The following is a 23552-nucleotide window of genomic DNA, read 5'->3' as shown; positions in this document are numbered from 1 at the left end:
CAAGTTTAAGAAATCGGTGAATAAGCTAAATGAGTTGCACCTTGATTTCGACCATGTTTGAGTGCAAAGGCCAGGAAGCACTTGTTAGAAACATAAACAGTGAATATATACAAATATCTAGGACTTGATAATACAAACTGTTACTAATTATTATATACTACTCCTGCAATTGAGGATCCTGGCTCTGAACACTGCAACTGCAATCGTTTTTATTGACTGTTTTCCAAATGTTTGTGCAATTACGGTAGATGTTCCATTAACTATAGTTTGGAGTAGATGTAATTATTAGCATCAATGAGTAAATATAATTGGGTGTCATTTTTAAAGCTCTGTATGATAAAACATATTAGTCCAAAAAGTATGTAGGTAAATGGAAGTAGCATTAAACCAGTCTGTTCGCTCCATGTGATAACACTATTTATCCTCACTTTTTTAGGTTGCAGCTTATGGGATGGCAATGTAAGCTCTGCACATGTGTGGCTTCAGCGAAAGGGTCACTTCTCAAGCACTATCGATTGAAGCACGGTACCTTTGGAATCTGGGAGAAGATGCGAGTGCCTTGATCAAGGACTTTGAGGTTAGTACTATGGCTGAAATGATTCCTCAAGTAACTCGATTACTAAAAATTATCGGGCAGTGGGACAGACATACACGCACTCAGTCAAGCAGACAGACAGCGTGGCACAGAGGTAAGACCGAGGCCGATACAGATGTGCAGTGATCAGTTACAATTATAGTACCCTTATATGTGTAGCCCAGAAGACGTATACCTTTTTTTTTTTGAGTTCTTTGAAATAAAAAAAACAATAATTATTAGTTTTTGCATTTCAGAAAATGGGTTCTTTAAAACTTAATGCACTAAATGGGTCTAGTTTTGACATAATATTATTGTATGCAATTTAAACAATAACAATGTGGATTTTTCTTGTTGTTCATTTTGAGAGGCCGGTCTTATTTTCTCTTTTCTATATTTACTATTGCTCTTTTAATAAAGCAAAATAATGTATTATCCGTTTAATGAATTCATCGTTAGAATACTCTATAGCTGCAGCCCTAGTTAGTACAATAGTTTTCAGGATTTTTAACAGTGTTAGTTTTGAAGTTTTAAATAATGTAATCATGGATGACTGTGATGACCATGAACATACATAGTGAGTGAGCAGTGAGGAATTGCTCTTTGTGTGTCTTGTAACATGCAGGCTGAAAGTAAGCACTAACCAGTTATCTTTTCAATGTCTGCAGGATGCTGCTGATGCACCTGTCAGTGTACAAGAGGAGTTGGCAGAGGAGGTGATGATGATGTACCTGCTGCAGAACCAAGATGGGTCAGTCGATGAACCTACTGATGTAGGGATTGTGATTGAGGGCATCCCTGTCCTCAGAAGTCTTAGGGATCTTAGCAGACCTGCTGCTATCTGTTGGGACTAACCTATGCCTTGGATCTGAGATACCCCAAGAATCTCAAATATAGTTTTGAGGTATTCCAAAAACTACTGTTGGAGCTGGATCCTGGCAACCTTTCAACCAAGGTTCAGAGACTGAAAAATTGCCTGAATATGTAGTTGCCGACTACTGTTCAGCAAGATGCTAAAAGGTACGAGTTGAGAGTTCCATTGATTGAATTGCATTTTGGACTGGTATTGTTGTAAAGTGTCACTGTTCTTGGTGCATTTCAGTCATATGCAGAGTTCAGTTCAGCCCGTTGCTCCCATAGCTCAATGGAAATGTTCACATGCTCATTGGCAAAAATATACCTGGTTGAAAGTTAAGCTAGATAAAATGCCTAAAAGTTTTATTGCTAAATAATCAAATTTGAGATTTCCATTGATGCTAAGATGTCTCTGCTGCAATTGGTCTTGTTGCATTTTACCCGTGTTTAAAAGGACCGCTTAGTTATATGCAGAGCTCAATTCAGCTCATCGTTTTTATAGCTTGGCCATTGTTACCAGGGCTCTCCCTTCTTAGTCGATTAGTTGACTTTATTTGTGGTTTTGGTCGATGAAGATTTCTTTAGTCAATTAGTAATATTTTAATTTTTTTTTTTCATGGTGAATGACTTATTTGTAAGAAACGTATATCTATGAGTGGCCGTTAGGGACATTATTCAGAAATACCGTTCACATACACATGTGAAGCACTCTCACACACACACAACTGAAACCAAAATAATTTACAAACATGTAAAAATCTCTCATATACACATGTGAAACAATCTCTTATACACAAATGAAACGCTATCATATACACATGAAATGCGATTTCAGTATGTTGTGTGAGAGGGATTTCAGTTGAAACGGAAGGCATCTCAGTTGATAAAGGAAGTCGATTTCAGAAAAGCAAACACAATATTATGTCCGTTTGCGATTGTTCCATCATGTCTGCTCAGCAGCATGCACAAAGCTTAACTGAGGCAGCAGCGTTGTTAAATAATATCCTGGCCTCAGCGGGGTGCACAGTCTCTCCTAAGGGGAGCTGTAGTGGGCCGTTGCCTGCCGCGGGACGGGAAGAGGGACGATGCATGGTGTTGAGGCCAGGATATTATTTAACAACGCTGCTGCCTCAGCTTTGTGCATGCTGCTGAGCAGACATGATGGAACAATCGCAAACGGACATAATATTGTGTTCGCTTTTTTTAAATTTGCGCTTCTTCGCTGTTTTTTTAAAACGACTTCCATTTCAACTGAAATCCCTCACACAACATACCAAAATCGCATTTCATGTGTATATGATAGCGTTTAATTTGTGTATAAGAGATTGTTTCATATGTGTGTGAGAGCGTTTCACATGTGTGTGTGAGAGATTTTTACATATGTTTGTAAATTATTTTGGTTTCAGTTGTGTGTGTGTGAGAGTGCTTCACATGTGTATGTGAACGGTATTTCTGAATAATGTGCCTAACGGACCCTCATAGATATCTCTGGTAAACACAAGGATTTAAAGTGGTGTTGTGTGATTCTTTGTGAAGAATATGTTGATTTAATCGATTAGTCATCAAATGTGTACGAGTGTTAGTCGACTAAGAATGTATTTTGTCAAGAACAGCCCCTAATTGTTACAAATGTAATATGCTAACTAAACCAGGTTGAGACTTAATGTGATGTGTTATACTGGTCAAATTTGAACAATAAATATGTAATTAAAATGTCAATGTGTACAATTGCTCTTTTGGTTTTATTAGATGTATTGACCTCAGGTAAAGCACTCCTGGGGTAAATACAGTTAAAAAAAATAAGTAAATGTAACACATATATTTATATAATTAATAGTCCAGTTTTAATTAAATGTAGTTAAAATCATCGAGTACATTTCACACATTTGTTTTGTTAAATAATAGTCTCCTTTTCAGTTACATCTACCTAGTATTTAAGTGATATCTACTAAAAAAAAATGGTGGTTTTGACTTGGGGTTACTATTGCATTGACTTAGGATTTTAATTATATTTACTCAATTGTATATGTTCTGGTACTAAATGTAGTTATTTAGACCTACTTGATTTTTTTACTTACATTTACTCAATTCATAAGGTACATTTAAATGATTTCACAGCTTTAAGATTGACTCAATATTTTTAAGTGTAAAAATGTTTCACCAATTAAATTGAGTACATAATCGTTTTAGTTTTTTGAGTGTACAAGATACATGGATGTGGTGATATAAATGTGTTTATGAGTTAGCTTTTGAGGATTTGGTAGACAAAGTTTTGTTGTGGACAGAGCTGTAAAACTGTTTCCAAACGTTGTTGCATGCTAAGCTAAGCTAACAGACTACTGTCTATATTTGAATATTTACTTAAAAGACCTTACAGTAACAAAATGATAGAACATTTTGAAATACATTTCCCAAAATATCTAACTTTCAGATGTCCTTTAAAAAGACAAACACAAAGGTGGGTGTGTTATATAGCAATGTTAGATTTGCTCAAAGTTCACAAACGTATATATTTTGTTCACTTCATTTAAGGTCTGAGTGAAAATTGAAGGAAAACGTATGATTTTTTTTCTGATCACTTTGTGTAAAGCCACTGTTTTCCACCTTCTGCAAACATTTTTAAAGGATGGAGAGTTGTTCACAAATTCACTGTACTGATAAGATTTGAACCAGCTGTCCCACCTCTACCCACCAAGTCCGATTGCGCTACTGTAACACCTTCCTTATGGTGTTTACCCTGGAAGTCCCCCCTCCTCCCAACAGCTCTCATCCACGTGCGTAACAGTGCTGCCCACATCCGTTCCAAATAATCCAGCCTGCATCTGAAAGATCTTTATTTGTGCCATCTTCCTTTATGTGCATCTTTGAAGATGACTGTTAAAGACAAGCTGGTTCTGGCCTGATGGCTGATATAATTGCCTCCCAAGTTGATAATACAATCCTGATGTTTTCTCGCCACAGGCCTCTGTTTGTGATCAAACTTATTAGAAATCTTCCATTTCATTAGAGTCAGTAAATACGACTTGGAAGACTTGTTTTTAAGGGGTGATGTCACCGATGCAGGCCGCATGAAAGGAGAGTGATAGCTGCAGCGGAGGAGAGAGTTTGCATGGGTGCTAGAGGGGGTCTGTACTTTTCCACTTGGTGTATGTCATCACAAAGGCATGATCGGCCTCCTGGTCAAGTTTCAGTACAGATAAGATTGAGTTTTTGCTCTGGATCATGATCAAAAATGAAACATTTGTGGTTGATATGAAAGGAATGGAAAAAGGAAAATTCTTACATGTGTTATGTCAGCCGTGTTTTGCCAGAGCTTTTGACAATATCCAGAGAAATCTAACCCTAGAAAACTCTTCAGCTTAATATTACACAAAAAAACCTCCTCTAGAAAATTCATTTCAACTAAGAGTCGAATCCAATGTCATTAGAATAAACTTTCTGTTTATTACTTTTATAGTTTTAGCTATACATTTTGGATGCCAGGCCTCTATTACCACCAAATAATAATTTGTCCCATTGCACAAAAGCCTATTTTTAAGCTTCTACAGGCAGGACAGACAAAGCATAAACAGACTATCTTTATACATAAAGTCTTTGGCCAAGTTTTAAATCAACATGAGCATATTTACACCAGTCCAGCTCCTTTTTACTCTGTTTAAATAGATTAAACCTAGACTCGAGAAAAAGCTGTGAATGACAATAAAACGCAAACATCAAGGCAGTGACGGCATGGTGCCAAGGAAGTTGTGAAGTCATACATTTATATTAACACTTATCTGTTGATCTAAATAGCTTTAAATTCCTTTGCTATTAGCTAACAAGTCTAAACCCACATCTTGACAATGACCTAGCCTCCCTCAGATGGCCCGCCTGTGGGCTTTTGTACTGCAGCCACTGGAGCTAATACAGCGCATTAACAATGAAATGATTTGTGCTTGAACAGAACAACAAGACAGCTGCAGTTTATGGACAACGAGAAAAATAAACACATTACGTAATCCACATTTTCTTCAGCATTTATAACATGATGTCCACATGGGTTTTGTGAAGTTTTATCCATAAGTAATCTATTCAGCCGTGGGTTTAGATCTCAATATAGTTTATACCAGAGGAGGAGGAAGTCATAGTCATTGAACTGAGTACAATTAGTAATACTGCACTGTAGAACTGCTTTAATATAAGCAGCACAACATTCTACTTTAATTATAGTACAAAAGTATTAACATCAAAATATACTTTAAGCACCAAAAGTAAAAGTATGCATTATGCAAAATGATATAAATTATATTAGAATTACTAATAAATGAATGTGTTCACTTTAATGTTGCACTGTTATCTTTTTTTTATGTATACAGTATTTCGCACTATTTAGTCAAAACCTGCAACAATAGTCTCTAAAACAATACAAAATAATAATGTATTGAAATTATTAATAGGTTAAGTAAGCTAAGCCTCATAAATAAGTTAATGTTCTGTCAATGAACGCACAAATATGTATTTGTAAAGTCAAGATGTCTAATTAAGGTAGTGGAGTAAAACTAGATTTCCTCATAGATGTAGTGGAAGTATTAAACAACACTAATACACAACACTCCACTTACAAGCGCCTCACAATTGTACTTAATTACAGTATTTGAGTAAATGTAGTTATTCCCTTTCAACCACTGGTTTGTACTTTAAAAACATAAACGCTGCAGCTTTGAAACCTGTCAAATAAAAAGTACCAAACCCTTTTATCACTGGTTTAATACCTAATACTTATTACTAACTACTTATATAATAGTGGCGCCTAGTTTGACATTCACCTAATGAGACTGCATGCTTATCAGCTGACGTTCACACACACACCTGTGGCGCTTCATCCTGGGAGTCCTGCTTCATACGTTTCTCCTCAACATGTCTACTCTTATCACAACCTTAAAGAGCCATGACATCATGTGCAATAAAATGCCATGTTAGTCATTCAGTGCTCATGGTTTGGAGAGACAGTGTGCCAAGTTTGTCACAAAGCAGGAAGAGGCATGCAGAGACAACGCATCTCAACCGTCTTCCATGACGCATATATTTTCAACCTTTAAACTGTACCAGTATTGTTTCAAAAACAATACAAAGGTAACTGCTGCACTGACATCATCAATAATACTGTGATATCTGGCTTTCTTTGCAGCATTCCTCCATGCAAACATGCAATGCGTAATATTTGTTATGTTCAGCCTCCAACCTTGGCAGCAGAGTGGTATCATGAGTAAAAACTGTTTTGAGAAACCCTGTGTCAGTAAGTATGTTCAAATAACAGGATTCAGACATGGCTTTTAGACAATAGGGCCTTTGTTTTACCTCCTTAATGGATTTATTGTCCGACCATAACAATTGGCCACGACATTAGAAAAATCCACTAAGGCACTGAAGTTGAGAGAGTGACTGTAAAAGATCAAAAGAGCCTTTTACTGGAAATCTGATAATTCAAAGTCAACATTCAGGCTTGTCATCAAGTCAATGAACAGGTCAGACAAGAAATGTGTAGATGATCAAAATGTATCAACTTCACAGCAACTTTGTGTTTCTACTTCTGGAATGGATGCTAGTTGATGACAGATTGACGTCCTTAGTATCGTTTGTTTTCAACAAGTATAAGGGTCACTCGGAATGAGCTGATTTTTCTTGGCTGTACTAGCAAAGTTTGTGATATCAAATAATATATACTTTGTAGCTATCTGCTCTAAGGAAGACAATGACGGCCTTTCCACCTGTCGATACAGGCTGATATCATCTCAAAAACTATTGGATGGATTGTCATGAACTTTTGTGAAGCCATCATGATACTCAGTGAGCGGACTGACTCTATCAACTTTGGTGATCCCTTGACATTTACTCTACAGTATTACCACAAGGTTGTGTTTATTTGTAGGTGAATGTTGTGACAGCTCTTAGATAAGTCGCCATGAAATCGATGCATTTCATGCCTCCCTGAGGATAAATGTTGTATATTTTGGATTCTTTAACTTCTCACCCAGCACTATTGTTTAATAATTTTGTACCCAGGGACTGAGCATATTAATACACATTACTGTAAATATAATGTTTATGTCATTTTTTAATACTCAATTTGCTTTGTTTCTGCCTGACTGTTGAAAGATGCACTGGCTGATAAAGGGAACATACGTGATTAACTCTGACTAAGAGCTATAACATAAATGTATTCTCTTCAATACGTTTTCAAAATACGTGGTTACTATTCATTTTGGTGGTTTTTTGTTGATAGTTTGTATTTGTGTCTAAGGCAAACTACTTCATCATTAAATCACACCTTAAAAGTACTGTTATTTTTGGCTTACTGAATTTGATATATAATTTGGGACAGAGTAAATCCAAATGGGATTGTATTATGGGTAATGGAACACACAGCTTGCTTTATGCCCATAAATCTGAATAACTAATGACTTTCCCATCAGCCTCAGCTGTACTTTGTGTTAGGTGCTGGTTAACAAATGTTAGCAATGCAGCTCCTACATACTGCATCAGGTTTCAAGTGTGCATACGCTCTGTCAAACAGGCCTTCATTGTGTCCTTTTTGGAGACACTCTCAGGTGGCAGTCAGGCTCAATGGCTGGATGAGGTCACTCCATCATGTTACATCATAGGTTCACATGGCAACTGTGCTCTGGCAGCAGGAAGCAATTTTCCCATATCAAAGGTTGAATAACAGAAAAAAGCTGTAGCTTATTTTTGCCCTCTCCAACAGTATCAATCACCTTGAGAGGGAAGTTTAACATTTGACCTCTGATGTCATTCCAGCGGCAGGTTGGGTGCCTTCGAGCCTTTATTTAGAAGCTCTGTTGACCCTGCGGTGTGATTTATTAATCACATACAGGAACTTTAATCAGGTGCCGCAGCCCGCCTGGAGTATATTGCTTGCCTGTGTGCTTGACATCTGTATGGCCAACTGTTGCCAAGTGGAAAGGCTTGTTAAACATTTTGAATGCAGAAAATCAAGAAAGAGGTGAAACGCGTATTTACATTTCAGCATTTACATGGCCAGCCATTTGATGGATCTGCTCTGTAATCATAATGTACCTCAAAACTTCACAGGAGAAACAGAATTAGAAAAAACAACTGTTTCATCTGAGTGCTTCAGGCAAATGGAAAAAAATAGCCAAGCACATCTTGAGTCATTTTTTAACACCACCATGGCTTTACAGATTAGTTTAATGTTTTGGTTGAGGTAATTCATCTCTGACTTTTTATAATTGGAGGTAAATAAGAAAATACCAATAAGTACACAGACAACATGGAAAAACTTTCACAGATGTTCTTAAACCTTCTTGAAAAGCAGTGGGAGAAAACTCTTTTTATTACACCATGAGGACTTTATTGTTCTTCACCTCAAATAGTCTGGATTCAATACAGGACAGGCTGATGTGATTTTTTTTCCCTCCCTGCTTAGACAAGGCCTCGGGGGCTTTACATAAGAAGCCGGACCCACCTGAAAGCGCTGCGTTATTGTTTGCCTCACTCATGTCGCCTCCTGTGGAATGGATGATCTCATTGCTGACACCAGTGTGAGCTATGTGTGGCTTGTTGATGCTAAAAGGCCGCTGACACTTCAACCCTCTTAGACCCTTTACAAACTGAACTAACTGTCAGAGCTTTGTTTTTGAGTGGAATGACAATTACCAACACATAAAAAGGACATAAAGGAAATAAAAGCAGACATTACAAGATTTTGAAAAGTTTAGTCCCTATTTGTGAATATTTGCGGTGTGACCTAGACACAACTTGGAGGATCTTTTTTGGTTTCATGCTTTTTTTTTAATAACCTTCAGCCAGCACAAAGAATAAACTGTTCCCATTGGGTCTCACAATGTCCTATTTAGTAGTAGAACGACCCATATTCCTGTCCCTTTTGGTGTAAATTGTTGTACACATTGTTAGCCAAACTGAGACAACAGATCCTTTTCACATTCCAGGTTACAGATGTATTCATGCCGCAAAAACCAAGCATCAGACGTTTCTGTTTTTCAAGCATCATGGGTATTATAAGAGCAGGTGTGTGTGTCCTCAATTGGGCGTGGGGTAACAATTGGGTTTAGAACAGGTGCTGTACAATCTACGAAGCAACTGTCCCGACTGCGTGGGGGAGGTTGGGCTCTCTTGGGGCAAAAATAGAAAGTGAGCCGCATAATTAAAGAGGCTCTGATGAAAATACTTGTAGCTGTCGGTTGTGCCTAGTGTTGCACGCTAAAAGACCCTGAGGAATTGTAATTATTATATACGGGATGGTGATACATATAATGCAAACAAAACAATAACATGAGTTAATAACACAATATCACACACATCAAACAGAATGGAACTGTTGTGGGAAAACAAAGCAGCTGGCACACATGCAGGAACAAAAAAACGTTTTAAGCCTCATAGGGGAGCTTCTTATACCCTAATTTGGTTTTATTTTTAGATGCCAGAGAGCCACAAACAAACAAACAAAACCACCACCAACTCCCTGGTCTATCTAATAGGAGTAAAATATGAAGAACAAACCACAGACATGCAGTTTTAATGAAGCTCAGCAAACACTAAATGTTGTGTTGAAGGTCAGAGGTGAACTACAGAACTGTCGAAAGGGTTTTAACCTCTCAACAATCCTAACAGCAGTTTTGCAAAGTGTTTTGTAAGAGTAGAAATAATAATACTCTATAAAATCACTCATCTGTTAAGGATTTGAAACGTTGTCCAATAACCCGCCTCCCTGCTCGGCCACATGCTTATAAACTATGGCTTGTTGGTTAATTGGTCATTGGAAACATAGCCTAACCAATAAAAAAAGCTGCTACAAAGTACTAATTTAACCCCTCATACAGAGCAATACAAATGAACCATAAGCGAGAAGAAATGACCTAAGGCGAATACCAATCGTCTTCTTTAGAAACTCACAGAGAGGAGCTCTGTTCATTTAATAACCCCCAAATTAAAGGAAAATGTATGATTCAATCATCTGGCCACAGAGTTAGATCATGCTCTATGACATCATTCTGAGCGGCTTAGTGCTGTGGACCTTATCCAGCTATAGCGGAAGTCAAATCAGTAAGTTAAACATCCGGGGAATATCCCTGGATTGTGTAGTTCTGCACTGACCTTAGCTGGTAAATGCACTCTTTTCATAGTGTTTGATATTTTGTATCCCATTTTTGAGGCAATTACCTCAACACTGTGCTCAACACAATCTCATATTGAGCCTAATAAATAAATAAAAATAGCGAAACGATTGAAGAACTTTAGGAGTCAATAATATAATATTATATGATAATTTCCCCACAATAATTTAAGACAAAAGAGAAGCAGGTGAAAAACTACTTTTACAGTGCTTAACTTCATGTCAAAATCAACAAAAATGTCTTTCCCTTTCCCTTCATTGAAAGGTTTGTTTTGCATGGAGTTGCTTTTACGGTTCACAATAACAGCAGACTCAGGAATTTTATGAGCCATGGCAAGTAAAAAGGTTAACCAAACGAGCCATTTCTAAGTAGAGGCTGTGTTTTTCTTTGCCACAAGGCATTGCAGAGCGCTTCCATCATTGGGTTTGCCCAGGAATACCGAACAACAGTTGGTTTTCAGCAGTTGTTGTTGACTCGCAGAGCTATGCTGCAGTTGCGTGACTCCTGTTCTCCATGTCAAAGCATGACAACAGACAGACGACACATGTGTCGGCTGTAAAATGTGTAAAACACACCACTAAGCAAATGTGTCAAAGAGTGGCTCAGCAGGGTCGGATGGGTGATGCAATCTGTGCAAAAATGCTGACAGCTGGGATGGCAGGCCAGAGTTTTTAGCCAATAGGGGGTCATACCGTACCATGAGATTATTTCACTGGGCTGGGCTGGAATCTGTGGATTTTTTGTAACTAGCATTTACACATAGGTAAGGAAAGAGAAACATGTTTATAAAAGAACCAACTACTGGAGCAACCAAATAGGGGGCAGTTGTATTCTTTTCTGGAGTAAACACGCCAGCTCTACTTCTTTTATCTTTGTTGAGGCATGACGATTTCCAATATTATAGACTCTGGCCAGGCATGAGATCTTAAGGTGTGCGTGCATCAGTGTAATATTAGTGTATTATATCCCATATCATTATACAACATGACGTTTGCATAATACTAGATCAAAAGCAAAACAATTACCCCAAATAGCATCCTGTGTCCCAGACATGTGATCATTTAAATAAACTTCTCCAAGATAGACATTTCCAGAAATTCCTGGGTCCACTTCCAGACTATAACATCATCTAACTGCAATTGTGTAATAGTAAGGACTGCTAAGTAGACAGTTTTATGGATCTGAAGTTCAGAGCAAAGTTTTTTGTCTGCATGTAACGGGTCGAGAAAAGGAACGACTTGAGAAAAGTGGATTTTTAATGAACTGAGATCATTGCATCTATGGTGATCCTACAAAACAACAAACTACAAAGATTAACTTTATAAGTGATAATAATTGTAAAATCTACTATAAGTATGTTGTACTGTAACCTGTTTTTCAGTGTCCGTCTGTTTGTCTGTAATCACCTATAATAGCTCCAAGGGGCAGCCCTGGGCAGCTGTTGCTTGGTCAGCCCCAGGCACAATCTCACCATTGTGCATGACGTGCAGCTGGCATGGTGTTGGAATGCCTCGCCACAATGAATCAATCAAAGCCCCTCCTAAGTGGACCAGACCTGGGCAGTGATACGGGCAGATCCATGGCAGCTGTAACATGGCTCCTCAGTGCCATAATACTTTTACAAGGTTCTACTTTCACCTCAGCCCGAGCATTTGGAACCAGCTTGATGGCACTTAACCCAGCCCTTTGTAATTCAAAGCTTTTAAAAATGAAATGGTAAAATGAAATTGCATGATGTGTCACATTTACAATCTAGAAGTGTGAAATGGGCTGTTTAAGTGGCTCCAGTAAAATTCACTATATGGGATATGTTTTACAGATTAGAAAATACCTAGTTTCACCAGAGTTGATCACATTTGACCCTTTTCTTTAACTTAATCCCTCTTAGTGTGTTTATGTATTCACAATATATACAAAAGCAAATTCCTTGTATGTGTAAACCTACTTGGCAATAAACTTGATTCTGATTCTGATTCATTTATGCTTGGCCCCATCAGAGCACAGATAGGATTAGGTCAGTAAATATTTTTGTTCTTTTACTCAGGCAAGCTTTCCAAGAGAACATTCTTTATTATTGACAGCATCGAGCTGGAATCGCTTACAAGTTGGAGAACTTTTATCAAACATAAATCATATCTAAGAAAATCCAGATTAAATACACCGGCCTTGCACCGTATCAGCAAGGCAGTGTTTAAGCCTATGTCAGTATGCTTACAATGCTGATTGACACAATAACACTGAGATCTTCAGGGATTCTGCTTGCTTGGGTAACCATGTCTTATTGAGTGGCATGTATACAAGCAGCCAACACAGAGCATCCTGTGCAACCTCGACCAGACAATCTTAATCATCTGGCTACGTTATATGATAATATAACGATATGACGAAAATAATACGATAATGCTAGGGTAAGGATCATATTTTTGAAAACATTTGGCCAGGAGTTTATGTGTTTGAGTTTCTGACAGCCTCATGAGCAATACAGAACATGTGTGACAGCGCCATCTACTGCTGCAATTGTATTATTGTGTGACAGAAATAGGCTAAATACAACCTTAACAATGGTGGTGGTGGTGATTTCATCAGCATGCTCCATCATCTTTCTTTACTTACTGTTTAAACTGCTCAAACAGTGGTTCCCAACCTTTCACAAGTGCCTTAAAGTGAATATGAGATAAGCAGTAAAACAAAGCAAATATATAATATACATATAATCAGGGGTGCACATAACTGGTACGCAGGTACGCATGCGCGGCAACAATCTGAAATGCGTAACGTCACTTGTGTCACAACGCGCCTTTGCGTACCTGATAGGTCATCAAAACAAAACACATATTTCGCCTACACATGTTTCTTGTCAATACTCAGTGGAGTAAATTATTAGACATGTCCAAAAAAAACAAAGACATTAAGCAGCCACTTTGCCGTTTCGCTCCCTGCTAAAATCTTCAGACTTTCTATGACTGATTGAACTGGGTGCTGGCCGTGCCGCGCAGGGCATAACCGACGGACCTGTGAAGCTTCACAGGAGGCAGAGGCTTAGATCACTGGACGACAGAGTTGGTCGCCGTGTGCACAGACGGAGCTGCTGTTAACGTCGGTGTGTACAACAGAATTGTACCAAAACTACGTCAACTGGTTGCGGTGGGAGACTCCCCTGTGCACATTCTGTGCCCCGCGCACACACTGGAGAACTGCGCAAAATCAGCTGATCACAACGTTCACGCTCTGTGGTCAAGCTGCTGCAGTTTTATTTACAACAAAGTGGAGTAAAACACACAGCTGCAAACTTACTCAGGCTGTTAATGGAAGAGTTTGAAATCAGACAGAGGTGGAAGAAGTGTTACTCAAGTAAAATTAGAAAAGTATTATCATCAAAATCTAGTTAAAGTAGCGACAGTAAAAGTAGTCATTTTGCAGATTGGTCCATTTCATAATAATGTATATGATATGTTTTATAATTATTGATCATTAAAGTGTTTAAAAATTAGTTTGAATGACTTTGTATACTGCAGGGTAGCTTGTGGATTTACTCCAGGTGGAACTAAAGTCTGATTTAACACTTGATTATATTTTCACATCATTCATCCACATCTGTAAAGTAACTAAAGGTATTAAATAAATGTAGTGGAAGAAAAGTACATGATTTACCTCTGAACTGTAGTGGAGTAGAAGTACAAAGTAGCATAAAATAGAAATACTCAAGTAAACTACAAGTATCTTAAATTGTACCTAAGTACAGTACTTGAATAAGTGTACTTTGTTACTTCCCACCTCTGAAATCAGATATGACTTCAAGTCATGTGATAATTTCTTAGTATTTGATCCTTCAACTTGGCCTCAGGAAATGCAAGGACTTCACAGTTTTGGCAACAAGTTTTGGAGAAAGCAAATTGGAGGCTTACAAAGAGACAGGGAGGTGCATCTTCATCATCTTCATCATCTAGCATGCAAGAAGTGTAAATAGAGGACAGTGAAGGAGACACTGAGGAGGACAGTGAGGAAGACTGCACTTATTAACACCACGCTTCATGTGGGGTGAGTACCAAACGCTGTCTCCTGGTACTCATCTGAGTAACTCACTCAAAAAGTTATGTGCACACCTGCATATAATCTTATTTCCTTTCCGTCAGTCATTACACTTCAGATTTATACTAGAGAACGCTAAGGAGGTCTTGACCCCTAGGTTGGGAATGGGAACCATTGTGTTAACTCCATATTTGTAACCTACTTTCAGTAGGTTACAAATATGGCCCCTGTCTGTTGCCCCTAGGGCCCAAACAGGTACACATTGCATCCAGTGGTTCTTTGTCAGGCCATTTTCTCAGCAGACAAGTATCTGTAGGCTTTTGGAATAGCAGGAAAGTACAGGTGTAACATCGCCGTATTCAAGGTTCCCAGTAAGCCATGACAGTTTGAAAGTGAACCAACATGTTTAATAACCAGGGTCTTAAAATCAAAGGCATAATTATTTCACAAATATTTAAAATGTATGTAGGCCTACCCAGAGCCGTATAATAGTATAATATCTATATGGCGCTGGGCCTACCTATTAATTTATTTTGAAAAATATGAAAGCCATGTTGTTTTATCAAATTGTAAAGAAGAAGAAGAAGAAGAAGAAGAAGAAGAAGAAGAAGAAGAAGAAGAAGAAGAAGAAGAAGAAGAAATCTGCCGCCGACAGAGGGTGCTATCGGACGCCTCCCCTCACGAGGGAGTCTGTAGGGGCTCCCAGTGTGGACAGCACTGCTTGTTTAACCACAACTGACTCGACCTGAAGGTAGCTAACTATATTCTTACATTCATACTGCTGTCTGATAGCTAACCACTTTGCAATTTAAAAGGTTTCAAATAAACGCCTCTGTGTTAACTCCTGCTGGCTGCTTTTAATCATTTCAAGTTAGCTAGCTAGAAGCTAAATTAGGTAGCCCCTCCACGTTAGCTTTAGCCTAGCTATCCACATATTTCCCCCTGTATGGTTGGGTATTAAGGAGCTGGATACAGTAACACTATTTTAGTTTCATGGTTGTTAAAGTTGCTGTTATGAAACGACCCTGTCGGTCAGTCGCTGTCGCTCACAGGTGTGCGTCTATTCCTGTCTTAAAGCTAGCTAACGTCGGCTAGCTAGTGTATGAGGCTTGGCTGGACCCTAGTAACCATGTTAAAGCTCAATGTCACCGGCTCAGGATTAGCTTCACCCATAAACTATCTGTGAGCTCACAATATGCATGGACAAACGATACCTTATCACCAGTTAAGCACCAATCCTACCGTATATTAGCCTTTTCTTATTCTCAACAAAGCCACTGTAGTCAAATGATGCCATGGATAGTCATCTGATAACAACAGTATATTTTTTACTGTATAAGGAGGGGGTATAAACAGCTTGTCAATAGGATTGCCCCTCTTCTCAAAATCTACACTACAAGGATTCCAAGATAAAGTGAAAATATTGGATAAAGCCGGTTTACTGCAACAAAGATGAGGCAATGTTGCCTTTTGTAGTGTTCTGTCATTTCAGAAGTCACGGTAGCCTCCTCCATGTGGGGCTTTTACTGCATCCTCCAAAACAAATGGCCTAAAAAGTGGGGGTAAAACCATTACTCTAATGAAGTCCCAACCCATATTTTCCTGTTGCCTGCATGTGGCCTGTGCTTCTCCTCGTGATTATGTTCAATGGTCTTCTGGGAGTTTATTTTGAGTGCAAAAAGGTTAGAGGTCAGTGAATAAGTAATTGAGTCATTGAGACAGAATTAGCAGGGGTACATAGGATTTAGCAACACTTTCACTTGCTTTCTTCAAGACATATGAGTATTGAGTGACAGTTTACCTGAACATTTAGACCTTTTTGCAGCGAATGAGTTTTGATATATTATACAGTTGTCAATTGTGTGTGGAATTAATAAGAAGTTAGCATTGAACCACATACCTTTTTTAGATTTGCTTTTTTTCAGTGTTCTCCTTAGTTTTCTATTGAATATTTTTGATGATAGCCAATTGACAGTTTAATCCTCGCTCTTTTACTTTAATAGATAAGTAACACACTCACTTTATTACACTTAAATAACCTTATATACTAATGTTAAAGATCACTGACCCTGATACTGTCTAATGGTATTATATATTTTTTTTTATTGGTATAGCCCATAAGGGGTGCATATTTTCATGTACATGATTCTATTTTTGAACGTTTGTAGTGCAGTGGGAGGTTACAGGGATGAGAGTTACCAGAAAGAAAGAGGAGTGGTACGTGTAGGTCTAATCACTTCTTAAAATACCCTGCCAGATAAAACGGGGGCTTGTGAGCCTGTCAGCAACAGCAGAGCTGAACAACTTTAACCCCAAGAGGACAAACAGTTGCCCTTTTTCTTGTCCTCAATTGCCCCTCCTGGTTTTCCCCACTGTTCTCCTCCGCAGAGTGCAACTCCTCTTGTTTTTCTGGTTGCAGGTTTCAATGTTGTTGGCTTGATGGGATCCAGGCAGGTGACAAAGTGATGGTCTAAGGATTGGCAGTCACACAGGTGCTTGCGCGTGGGATGTTTCGCTGGTCGGTGCACCTGGAAGGAGGGCCGCGGAGAGTCAACCATGCTGCTGTGGCGGTGGGGCACAAAGTGTTCTCCTTTGGAGGCTACTGCTCCGGGGAGGACTACGAGACTCTGCGTCAGATTGACGTGCATGTCTTCAACACAGGTAGGTGGTGAATATACATTTTAAAGGTCACCTATTATGCAAAATCCACTTTTTCATGTCTTTTATACATACACATGTGTCCCCTCTGTGTAAAGAGATTCTGAAAGTTTCAGGAAAAAAGATTTGCTCACTTTTTTTCCTGATCCATTTGATATAAAAACCTGTCTGAAAATGAGCTGATCAGATTTTGGCCACTTTATGATGTCATAACGAGTGTTTGGCTTGTGTAACCATTAGCCAATAACCAACCAAGGTAACCTAGAGCACCATTTTAGTTTTTTTAACCAAATATCTCACAGAGGGGCATTGGGAGTGGCACCTTATTTTCATCTAAAGTACCAGACAGAGAATCAGGACTTTTGAAACAGGGCTGAAACAGAGGGGTTTATGGGATGCTACAATGCACGATCTGTTTGGTATTTGGAGCCAAAAACTTCAGAGACACTTTTGTATATATCCGAGACCTATAATATATTGATGAAAAATAGTATAATAGGAGACCTTTAAGAGATCAGATTGGTTGTAGATTTCGTGGAAAAGCTTAGAATTGAGGTAAATACATTTTTAAAGTATTGTCTTGTTTTCTCTTGTTTTTACTGACAGAGTATAACTATTTGGAGAACGCAGTAATATAGTCATTTGCAGTTTTATGACCCAAAAAACAACAGTTAATAAAAAAATGAATACATTCTGCAGGTCTCAGGAGAACTCTGACTTGTTCATGAGAAGAGTTGGAATTTGACATCAGAACCATACTTGAACTCCAGTATACATATTTATGTAAATATCTGCTGTTTCTGTTTGTATGCTACATTAGGCAGGCGAGAAGTCATTCTCCTCAAATGCCCTGTATTCTCTGTAATGATAAGTGAAATAGGAAAATAATACTTTTTCCAACTATGATGCAAGGATTAGAGTGTTAGAGGGTTTGTTGAACCTCACCACTTTAACGGTAACTTATCACAGCTGGCAACTCTAACCGAAGCATTCCATTGCGGTTTGTGGTGTTTTCTCCGTTCGTTGTTTTTCAGTTGCTTTCTCACAAACAGGTGTTTATTTATATGGGCTCTTGCTTTTATAAAACAGCTCAATTTTTTTCCTTGTAACCCATTTTATATATTTGTTTTCCTTTGTGTGGTCAGCCACCTGCTTTAGGTTTGTACATCTTCCTAAAGAAACTTGAGCCTACCTGCCACTGCTGTACCATAAAAGATCAGTGGCACCAAACTTTTGATAAAGATGCCTTTTTCCTGATTGAAATGGAAAGAAGAGAACCTTTACTTTTGTGTCATCTATTATGTTGTCACCTGCGCTGTGCTCCTTCCCTTTGATGTATAGTTTACAGCGGAGCCTTCTGTCTTCCATAGTCCTTTGATTTATATTTTTACCTTTTCTTTAACTCAAAAAATAATAACTGGCAAGTAAGATGTTTGGATTCAATTGCAATATTTTACACTATCTTTCAGTATGTCTAACTTTACAAAACGTTGAAAGAGCACATGCTTTTAAGAGCTTAGTGTAATGTCACTAGTGACGTCTGTTTTAGTTTCTATTGCATAAGTATCTCCCAATTGTTCTACTAACTGTTATTGCTTCTTATATATTTTTATTCCTTTTCACACGTCCTGAAGGTTATGTTACCGTTGTATTGCGGTATTTTTATTTTAGTTACTTTTGCTTCGGCATTATAGCTTGTCTTGAGTTAAAATTGGCATATTTTATCATTTAAAGGTTGTTCTTTCCGAAGCACCAACATGAAATGAGCATGTTACTTTTCAATATTTAACAAATAAAGTTTTCTTTGTTATTCAGTGTCTTTGCGCTGGATGAAGCTGCCTCCAGTGAGGACGTTGGGACATGAACGTGCCCGTGAAGTGCCATATATGCGTTATGGCCACACAGCTGTGTTGCTGGATGATACTATCTACCTCTGGGGGGGCCGTAACGACACAGAGGGGGCCTGCAATGTGCTTTATGCCTTTGATGTCAGTAAGTAAACCTGTATATAACTCACAGAGCAAGTGTTGCCTTGAGAATTTCATTTTCATTTAATCGTTTATTTGGCAGGGACAATGCACAGTAATGAACACTTAAAACATTAGAATGTATCAAGCGTAACAGTGCCAGATTTAGCTTTGAGCTAATTTCCATTCCATTTAAATGTCCCTCACATAAAACATTTAAGAAAATTACATTTTACAAACATAGCAAAAACAAAATACATGATATGCAAAAAGTGCAAGAGCAGCATGCACAAGTATTTATGACATGGTAATACAATATAGCAGCAACGACATATAAAGTGCAAGAGAGGATACAAGAGCTACATAAAGTGCAAGAGGAGATACCCCTGTGTTAAAGTGCATTTTGCGGTGATTGCACGGATGTTTGTTTCTCAACCATTCTCTGAGTTGACCTTTGAAGCTATTGAGAGTGGGACAATCCCGTATATCAGTTCCACAATGTGCTGCCTTTAATGGAAAGGACATTTTGTCCAAAAGGGGTCCGTCTACGGTGGACTTCACAGTCTCCTCTGGTTTCTGACCTAGTGCAGCGTCCAGTGTGTTTTTTGTGGATGAATTCCCCTAAGGGAGGGGGGGCCAGTCCATGTAAACATTTATAAAAAAAACACATACTTTTAAAAGACTTAAAATTGTCAAAACTCAAGAAATTGTGTTTTTCAAGGATGGTACAGTGGTGCTATGAATTTAGATTGAGATACACCTGTTGGATGGTTACAGCCATGATGGCAAGAGAGAAAACAGTTTTTACATCTGGGAGCTGTAACACCTGCTATTGAACATCGAAAAGTGTTTTGTCAGTACTGTAAAATGAGAGGTCCCTCAACAGAGTGCTTAGAGTTAATCTCAAGTGTTTCCCCCTTTATAGAGAGCCACAGATGGTTCACACCCAAGGTTTCAGGGACTGTTCCAGGGGCGAGGGATGGCCACTCGTCCTGCGTCCTGAAGAAGGCTATGTATATATTTGGAGGATATGAACAGCTGGTGAGTCTTCATCACTCTACACTGCGGTACTTTCTGTCTAAATGGTCTTAACATTATTTAATTAATCTCCACTGCATTTTAAGGCTGACTGCTTCTCCAATGACATCCACAAGCTGGACACCACTGAAATGGTGTGGTCGTTAATTAATGCCATGGTGAGTAAACCTCATTTAAAAAAAATCTTCCTGTACAGAGAATGTCTTGCATTGACTGTTCGATTCCAAATAAGGGTGGACATACTCAAAGAAACACAAAGCTAGACTGGCAACACGCTCAGTTACATTCAAAGCACTGCTGGAAATCAGCAACCCATTGGGTGTTACTGGTGTTGGCAGTTCTGCTACACAAGCACTCGGGTCGGATTGACCGGGTACAAAGGCTCTGCAGTGTAATGCTGCTCTCTGGTAGATGGCCAAGTGTAAAAAGCCTCAAAGAGGATTATACACAGTCCCTGTTTGGGAAATGCCATTTGTCTTTGTAGTCAGTCAACCTGCACATGTGATGAACTCTTGGACTGGTGGAAGTGGGACTTTCTCCACCGGTCCCTCACTTTCTAACTGTTTTATGATAAAGGAGATGACAATTTGGTGCTTACAGATTGATTTGAGCATGTGACTCCATTTCTCCTGCCTGTTCTCAGCTTGCATTCCTTGTTGGATAACAACCTGCTGTGATTTTATTTACAACTTTTTTTCTGTCAAATTGACTGTTTCTACAAGATTTCATTTTTCCCCTGCTGCGCTATTTATAAAACAAGTTTAGGAGCCTTCTTGCTTGCATAGCATTTGTGGAAGACAATGGCGGCACATTCTGAAAAGGAAGGCATGTGAAAAGCTTAACCATGGCTATAGGCCAGCTGAATGCATAGGGAGTAGAGGCTTGCCTTTGTGACATTACATTCATATCACATTACATTGCATTTAGCTGACGCTTTTATCCAAAGCGACTTACAATAAGTGCATTCGACCAAGAAGATACAAACTTGAAGAAAACAGAATCATATAAGTACATCAGGTTTCATAGAGCTAAACCATTTCAAGTGCTACTCAACTAGCTTTAGATAAGCCAGTCCTTTATTAGTATATTAGTTCTTTGTTAGTCATTTTATTGCTCGAAGTGGAGTCGAGCAGCTCCATACAGTGCAAAGAGGTTTCACCATTGAATACTTGTTTTTTATTTATAGTTCTCCCTGTCAGTGTCAATCCAATTTCTATTCTGAGATTGGTTGCCACTGAAATGAATACAATGTACCAAATACTGTACATTATCTTTCAAAGGCTGGTGGTTCCTAAAAGGGGATTTGGTTTTTAATGTAGATTTAAGGTTGTCCACTAGATGGCAGTGTTTACCTTAAGTTGTTGGCCAAGAAGCCTCATCTCTGTGTGTAGATGTAGCTTTACACCCAGGGTTATGATGAGCATTTCAAGTTAAGAGCCATTGAGTTTTGATCTGAAGCTAATTAAGGATGTTGAAGGTCAGGTTAAGCAAGAAAATATGTAGTTAACATCCTGCGTCCTTCCTGGGTACACTGCTTTATGTTCCGTCTCTCTACTCAAATTGAAACAGCCACGGCATCATCTCTCTGTCCTATCTTAACAGGGCACTCCGGCACGCTGGAGGGACTTCCACTCAGCCACCATCATCGGGACAAAGATGTTTGTGTTCGGAGGGCGAGCAGACCGCTTCGGTCGCTTCCACTCCAACAACGAGTTCTACTGCAACAAGATCAAAGTGTTCGACACGGAGACCAACTGCTGGCAGAGCACCGCCTCAATACTGCCGCTGCCAGACGGACGCAGGAGCCATTCAGCCTGTAAGATGCAAACAAGAAAGCAATTGTATAAACACATTTGTGACGATTCATTTAAAAGTCTCCTTAAAAATGAAATATCCTGCAATATATTTACAGATAAGAATGAGCGAGAAAAGCTGAATATTATATGACTTTTTTCATCATCATTTCTAAATAAAACGGTCGTTCAGAAATGTCTCTTCCTTTGAAGTTAGCAGAGTTAATGTATTGGCACTTCACTTACATTATGGAATCACTTTCACAGTTGTTTTCTTGCTGTGATGATTCATTTGGGTAGAAATAAACTTTTTTCCAGTGTGACCTTTCATGATTCAGCATGATTTGCTATTTTATGGTTTGTGTAGTGACAGTATACATAGTTCATTATCATTTTAATTAGCACAAGATTGCATTATTTTCTTTGTCTGATTAAACAAATCAAAGCTAATGTGGCTGTTTCATATGATGGCATTTACTGTGCTGCAAATGCCCTGCATGATAGACGATGAACCAATGGTAATTGTTTTGTTTTCCTTTCTGTGTTTAGTTTCCTACAATGGGGAGCTGTATATTTTTGGCGGATACAATGCTCGTCTGGAACGGCACTTCAACGACCTCTGGAAATTCAATCCAGGTGATTCACCTTTTTTACGTCAGATAGGAAACACGTGTTGTGCTGCTGTCGAGCCCTGCTGTAAATTGTATCATTCCTGGGAGCGCTTCTTTGCAAAGTGCATGATTATTTTGCTTTTGATCTACCTGTATCGATTACTGTCTTTCTGTAGAGCTAGCTTATGTTGACCCCCTTTCCTCCTCCCTCTGTTGAGATCAATGTAAACAGTGCCTCATTGCATCAGGTTAAATCTTATCTTAGTAGCTGGCTGTTCCCTTTCCCGCCCTGTCTTTTTACTAGTAACACGCAATAGAAAACTATAACACGCAATCACTCAGAGTCTGGAGTCTTTGTCTGCACTTACATATTTGTCCATATTGATTCTCAAGTAAGTTTAAGTGTTTTCTGGGAGAAACCTTGCGCACTTGTTCCAAACAAAGCTGTCGTCAAACCCAGCAAACCTGCAATATATTCTGCATCAATATGGTGTCTTGTATGGTGTTTGAATGCACTTCAAATCGATTACTTATTTATTGTAGGATTGTTTTTGTATGATACAAAAAAAAAGTTAGAATACAATACCTTAAGTAGATAGAAGTCCAATGCATTGCTCATGCCTGTGGCAATTTCTAGTGAAATATTTTACGTCACTAATTGTGTATCATGAAATTAGCCGTATACTGATCTTACCTGTTCAGTTTTAGCACATAACACAGTTTTCATAGGGGAAATACAAGGTATGATCTTTTGTGTCCAGTTAGTCTTGGACTGGGTGAACTGATGGCACTAGATGGCAGCACCTCAATTATAGTCCTAATTATTCAACACAGTGTGAAGTGCCTGTTGTTGCTATAGAGATGCAATGATGCTG

General features: G+C 38.6%; 1 protein-coding gene across 1 annotated transcript in view; it reads left to right on the top strand.

The window, feature by feature from the left end:
* The first annotated feature begins 15251 nt into the window (after positions 1 to 15251).
* klhdc3 (kelch domain containing 3) overlaps positions 15252 to 23552 on the top strand; it is a 30547-nt gene continuing 22246 nt past the window's right edge. The window contains exons 1-7 of the mRNA XM_034152414.1: positions 15252 to 15361; positions 17030 to 17271; positions 19084 to 19260; positions 20161 to 20276; positions 20360 to 20431; positions 21876 to 22089; positions 22616 to 22702. Of these exons, the coding sequence (XP_034008305.1) occupies positions 17118 to 17271; positions 19084 to 19260; positions 20161 to 20276; positions 20360 to 20431; positions 21876 to 22089; positions 22616 to 22702 (820 nt within the window). The 5' untranslated portion in view covers positions 15252 to 15361; positions 17030 to 17117. The remainder of the gene's footprint in view (positions 15362 to 17029; positions 17272 to 19083; positions 19261 to 20160; positions 20277 to 20359; positions 20432 to 21875; positions 22090 to 22615; positions 22703 to 23552) is intronic.

This window comes from Trematomus bernacchii, unplaced genomic scaffold (genome assembly GCF_902827165.1).
Source record: "Trematomus bernacchii unplaced genomic scaffold, fTreBer1.1, whole genome shotgun sequence".
NCBI lineage: Eukaryota > Metazoa > Chordata > Actinopteri > Perciformes > Nototheniidae > Trematomus > Trematomus bernacchii.
This window is presented reverse-complemented; position numbering and strand designations above follow the sequence as displayed.